The 6000-nt window shown below is 58.3% G+C and overlaps 1 protein-coding gene across 1 annotated transcript; it reads right to left on the bottom strand.

Moving 5' to 3' along the window:
* Positions 1-443: 443 nt before the first annotated feature.
* CRIP1 (cysteine rich protein 1) lies at positions 444-4396 on the bottom strand. Its single transcript, XM_027713300.2, has 5 exons — positions 4304-4396; positions 1501-1595; positions 1334-1391; positions 1155-1202; positions 444-798 (listed from the first exon to the last, which is right to left on the bottom strand). Exons 1-4 carry the CDS (start codon positions 4341-4343, stop codon positions 1162-1164), a joined length of 234 nt encoding a protein of 77 aa, XP_027569101.1. The 5' UTR covers positions 4344-4396; the 3' UTR covers positions 444-798; positions 1155-1161.
* Positions 4397-6000: the final 1604 nt, after the last annotated feature.

The following is a 6000-nucleotide window of genomic DNA, read 5'->3' as shown; positions in this document are numbered from 1 at the left end:
CAGCCCCTCATTCAGCAGCACTGCATGCCTCCACTTTAACCCCATGACAGCCACAGGCAACAAGAGCTGGCTTACGGTGGGAGCAACCACGCTCTAGACTTCTGCAAATGTCTCCACACAGACCCAGTAAGGCTGTGGGTATAGTAGGACCTTGCTCCCAAAAGCAGGGAGACTCCAACCCTGGACAAGCACCAGTACAACATCCATCACCCCTTCCCTTGGGGCATGCTCACCCAAAGCACCTGGGACTGCTTTCACTGCCCCAGGGCTCAGGCAGCCCCTGGGCTGGGCAGCCAAGGGCAGGACTCTGCACACACCAGGAGCCGAAGCACATGGAGCCATCACACAGTGTCTCAATCCAAAGGACACAGGGGTCCTCAAGCAAGTGGCAAGCACTTCACAAGTGAGTCCTGCGGGACCCCCGTTACAGAGAGCACAGCTGCTACATGGGGGAAGCATCTTTTGGTTTATTAAAGACTGAGAATACAACTGTGGGCCCAGCCACAAGAGCTGGGTGCCAGAAGCAGAGCTAGGTTTTGGCTGGAAGGGTGTGGTCTCCTCTCCAGGCAGCTTTCAGCAATACCAGCCAAATTCCTGTCCGGCAGGGCAACCCAAAGGCCCCACCCCAGCAGTACTTCATCTGGAGCAGACGCTCCTCTCCACACCAGCCCCAGCCTTGGTTACTTATTGCTTTGAACGTTCTAGTCTAGTACAGAGTGAATTAAAAACAAAAACGCATGTCTGTCGCGGTGTGTTTGTGCTGTCTTCAGACTGTGCTGAGAACCCTGGCCGTCAGACCTGGAGAGGGATGGAAAAGAGGAGTGGATGAACTCAGGCTGGGCTGGGAGCAGAGATATCCCAGGGACAACGGTGCTCCAGGACAGACCCTGTCTTTGCCAACAAGCCACAAAGCAAAAAGCCTTTGTCATCCAGTGCTGGAGCTAAGCGGGTGCTGACAGTCAGTTGGGGCTGGTGGAGAGCAGCAGCTGGCACCCAGCAGGTTGCTCCCAAACACCAGTGCAAGGACTGGGAGTCACAGCCAGCCCAGAGAGATGCTGTGGCATGGCCTGCTTTCCCTGCTTGCCTGAGGGAGGACAGCCCCAGCCAGCCCATGGAGCCAGAGGTAGGAGGGGAGCTCTGAGGGAAGGACCAACCTGAGGTTTACTTGAACGTGTGGCTCTCAGCTCCTCCCCGGCCGAACCCTGGAAGAGAGGCAGAGCAGGGTCAGCACTGCTGTGGGATGGGGAGCACACTGAGGGCTGCAACTTGCCCAGAGACAGGATCTCCGAGCCCCCTGCCCTCCCTCCTGCAACACCAGCCACAGGCACCCTACCTTTGGGCCCGAACAAGGCAGCATAGCAGGGGTGGTTGCAGTACGGCTTGCCATCGTGCTGCAGGGAGAGAGAAAGAGCATCAGCCCCGACCACCCTTCAGCTTCACCTCCGTCCATCCCAGCCTTTGGCTACAGAGAACTGGGACCTCCTGGGCAGCAAACCTCACCTCTGCATGACCTCCAGATGTCAGGGTTTTGTTACACTTCTCACATCTCAAGCAGGGCCGGTGCCAGTCCTTCCCCAGAGAAGTCACCTTCTCGGCTGCCACAGAAGGGAGATGGGTTAGTTGAGGCACTGAACAGGCACAAGTCCATTTTGGCAGATTGGTCTCCCTGTCATCAACCCTAGGGAGGACATTTTTAGGCATTTTCTCACGTCTGTCTGTCCAGGACAGAGGGCACTGAGTTTCAAACACAAGTGTTCACTGTGCACACACAACGCCAGACACATCCAAGCGCACAGATCCGAAACAGCAGTGCCACGCCCAGGGTGAACACTACTGCATCCATGAAGATGGGCTGAGTTCGATCTATCTTCCAAAGGTCTGAGGACCTCCCTCCTTCCAACATCAGCCTGCAAGGGGATTAATTTCTCCCCAGCAAACTGGAGCCCGAGTGAATGCTAGAGTTGGCAGGGGTGAAGGGGAATGCTGGCAAGGACTGGGGAGGCAAAGCCATTGCCAAGCCCTGCCAATATGAACCAGTCCCTTCCAGCCACAGCTCTGATTCCACAGGGACCATGGCAAACCAGAGCAGAGCTAGAGCTTGGCTGGGGCTCAGGCTGCCGTGGGAGGGACAACATCCTGGAGCCAAGACATGTTTACGGAGAGAGGGGGGAACACAGGGTGGCTTTTAATTGTAGCACAGCAGGGAAGGAGGGTATTTTTTGCAGACGTGTGCTCCTCATATTGGCAACTGCGCTTCTGGGAATTTATTAAGCGATTAAACAGAGCCGTCCACAGGAACCCTGCCAGAGCCAGGTCTGAGCACTCTCCCCATGCCTGCAAAAGGAGGTTGAGCAATGGGACCAAGCCACTGTGGGTAGTGCGTGCCATGAGGGGCCCTCGGCAGCCTGACGCGTCTCTTCTTTGGAGTCCAAATATGCCCACAACAGCTTGTGCAGGGAGCAAGCTGGCGGCTGCAGAGGTGGGAGCGGGGGCAGTGCCCAAATGTCACAAGGCAGCCCTGCTGCCATTCCCCAGTGGCACAAAGAGCCTCCTGTGCCCGCAGCCTGGCAGAGGCCACAGTGTCCTCCCCATCTGGGCACCCCCAGGAGCCCAAGCCTGGCCAGTGGCAGGGCCCTCTCATTACAGGGTTTCTGGAAGGAGCTCGGCGTCCCCAGCTCTCACACACACATTTGCACCAACACTTGGGCAGGAGCTCTGTCAATGCTCACTGCAGCAGGGCCCCTCTGGCGCTCAGGCACGTAGGTGAGATTCCTGCAAACCCTATGCACAGTCCTCTCAGCATCACCTTCTCCTCATCCCTGCACTCTACAGACAGATTTTGACCCAAAGCAGCCTGAGGCACGCCTGAGCAGGACTGCCAGGCTCTGAGAGTCCCAGGGTGCCCTGAAGTGAGGCTTGTTCTGCCTCCTCTGTCAGTGCTCCGGATTGTCTGTAGGCACAGAAATCAGGCGTCAGTCTTGGTCCTCCAGCAGCTTTTGAACCCTTCTCAGCCTCTGCATCAACAGAGACATTTCGTAAGAGCAGCCTGATAAGCACAAGCTCAAACCCCTCCTTGGTCAAACGCCGTCTCCACGGCCGCACCTGTGGGCACGGCAAACCCAGACCGCCCGACTGGGATTGACACAGAGCCACAGGGAAAGGCAAATACTGACACCACCACCTTGGTAGCTCCTGATATCAAACCACATGGGTAAATGAGGTGCCCCAGGACCCTCAGTCGCAGGAGGGAGACACAAACTATATCATGCCAAAACCTCATCTCAAGTTCAAGTTTAGGCAAAGCAATGTTCCCCAGCGGCAGGAACCACATCCCCAGCAGCCCTCCGGGCAGTGCCCAGGCCAGATCCAGTGCACACCCACAGGGTGTGCTGCTAATGGACACAGCTGTTCGATCCGGAGAGCAGCTCCTGTGTTTGAGCCTCAAAGTTCTTGGAAGAACACAAGTCGTTGGGGCACACCCACAAGTAGAACACAAATAAAGAAGAGAGAGAAGTCAGCGATGGCACTTAGGTTCCAGATCCCTCGTCTCTAGTAAATTAAAAAGCAGGGAGTGTGTATAAACTGCTCCCAGCAAACTCCCCTCAAGTTCAGCTACATCAGGGAAGTGGGGAGGTCTGGAAGCCAGAACCTGCCCGTTCCAGCAGCTGCTGGCAGGGGGAGAGGCTTGAACCCCCCAAATACCCTGTCAGGACAGCAGGACCATGGCACCAGAAGAGGAAGAAGCTTCAGGGCCCCAGTTTGGAGGCAGGACATCTGCAGAAAGCCGAGCAGCAGACCGCGGCTTAAAAATAACACCCCGGAGGTGTCATCCTGCTGTGCTAAACCTCACCAAAGTGTGTGGCAACCCACTGAGCCAGGAACTTGCCAGAGGGCAGGATTTGCTCACCTGCCCTGACTTTCAGAGCAGCAAGCTGCACCAGCTGGGTCTTTGGGCTCCAGACTGGCACAGGGCTGCGGGCTGTGCTGGGAAGAAAATGAGGCTGAGCTCCCATGTTCCGCTGGGAGTACCCAGCGCAGCCTGCGCTCTGCAGCCAGGCACCTCCTTGGCTGATCTATAGGGTCACCTACCCAGGGCACCCCGGAGACCCGCAGCACAGGGTGAGAAACTTTGAGGCACCCCAAGAATTTGCAAAGATGAGGCGCGCAGCATCGGGGCACCCAGAACCCGCAGCGCCGGGGTGTCCGGGGGACCCGCTGCTCGGCGGGGTGCAGCATCGGTGCCCGACAGCCCTGCCGCCCCCGCGGGGTGCGGGCGGCTGGGAAGGGGGCAGGAAGCCCTTACCGAAGTAGACCTCCTTCTGGCAGCGGGGACACTTAGGCATGGTCTCGGCTCGGCTGGGCTCGGGGCGCTGCTCGCACCGGTTGTGGGATGCTCCGCTCCGGCCCCGTCAGAGTCACTGCCTGCCCGCCCCGCCCCGCCCCGCCCAGATGTGCGGCCCCGCCCGCAGCTGGAAGCGCCCGCCCGGGGCATAGCCCTGCAGGGGCTCCTAGGATGGGATCCTGCACCCCTTCCAGCCCTATAACCCCTGCACCCCTTGCCCCATGCAATCCCTTCACCTGCACCTCGTGCAGCCTTTGCAGTTTGCAGCTCCACACCCCGTGCACCACCGCTACATCCAGTGCTCCCCACGCTGCCTGCACAGCCCACACTCTGCGCCCTTCTCCCCTCTGCACCCCAGCTCCCTGCCCACGCTTGTGCTGTGCGGGTAGCCGAGAGCCCAGCTCTGAGCGGGTCTTGGAGGTGTGATTGGCATCGGTTAATCAAACACGCTGCCAGATAAAGATTCTTGGGATGCTGAACACCTGGGCTCATTCCCTTGGAGCACAGATCTTTCTTTTTTCCCAAAGGAGTGTAAAAATCAACCTCAGACAGGTCTCCTGCACGTGGGGAAATTCGGGGTGCAAGATGAAGCAGGAGGGAGCTGCGGGGCTATAATTCCCCTCTTGTAGGACGCTGGGAATGGCGTGGGTGCGGGACGTGGCTCCGCTCACTGTGGAGAGCCAGCCCATCTGTGTCACTGGCTGTTGTCATTTTATTAGGAGGGAGGACTTGCTGTTCCTTTGTGTTTGGCTGTGAAGGAAATGAAAAGCCTATCCAAAGGTCTGTTTTGTATGAAACAATCCTCCCCAGGGCACGTTGCTGTGCTGGAAAGGTCATGAGGGCTTGTGAAACCCAGCGCCAGGACGCCTAGTGACTGCCTCCTGAAATGTGAGGCATCCCTCGCCTCCACAAACAGGGCCCTACTGACACCGGATCCCACCCGTGGGTGCAGGAGAGGCGGCAAGCTGTGCCCAGAGGCGAAGTTCACGTTCAGCTGGGACTGCTTTATGACCCAGCCTGGTTCCAGCCTTTCTTCCCAGCAGGATCCCTTGTCCCGCTGATGCTCACTGCAGCTGCTGGTGGTGCCGGGCTCACCCCACCTGCTGGCAGCGTCAGCGCAGGCTGGGGAGCACCCCTGGCATCCTGCTGCAAGGGCACTGTTTGGGTGCCAGCACCCATGGTGGCGGGACATCACCAGAAAGCCCGCTCCCGGCTAAGGCATGAGTCATGCTGAGATGCTGAGACAGTCAGCATGGAAGGAGAGAGGTGTCCTACAAGGGCCTCCACCCTGCCTCCTCCTCATTCTTCCCGCCCTAGGCACCACATACAGGCAGGCACCGTATTTAAGCCACGTCATGTCCCCCTGCACTGGAGCACAGCACCCAGTGAGTGTGCTACCCGGGTCAGGACTCCTTCCTCACACCACATGGGGTACATCTGGCACCTTGATGAAATATAAGGGGCAAGGCATGTCCTTTCCCCTCTCTGGTGGCCCTGCTTCCCCTTCCACATGGTGCCAGGCTGCTTTGGGACCACTGCCTGGCTACGACAGACACCTTCAGCTGCACTCCCTTTTAAGGCAGGTTTTGTGTTAGCAGGCAGCTGAAAACTGCCCACTTGAAAGTCTCCTCCAGCTGGCCAGCCCTGTGGCCAGTCCC

The sequence above is a fragment of the Pipra filicauda genome, unplaced genomic scaffold, assembly GCF_003945595.2.
Source record: "Pipra filicauda isolate LSUMZ 115617 unplaced genomic scaffold, ASM394559v2 scaffold76_size2844353_pilon, whole genome shotgun sequence".
NCBI classification, from domain to species: domain Eukaryota; kingdom Metazoa; phylum Chordata; class Aves; order Passeriformes; family Pipridae; genus Pipra; species Pipra filicauda.
The sequence above is the reverse complement of the archived record's forward strand: the minus strand, read 5'-3'. Positions and strand labels throughout refer to the sequence as shown.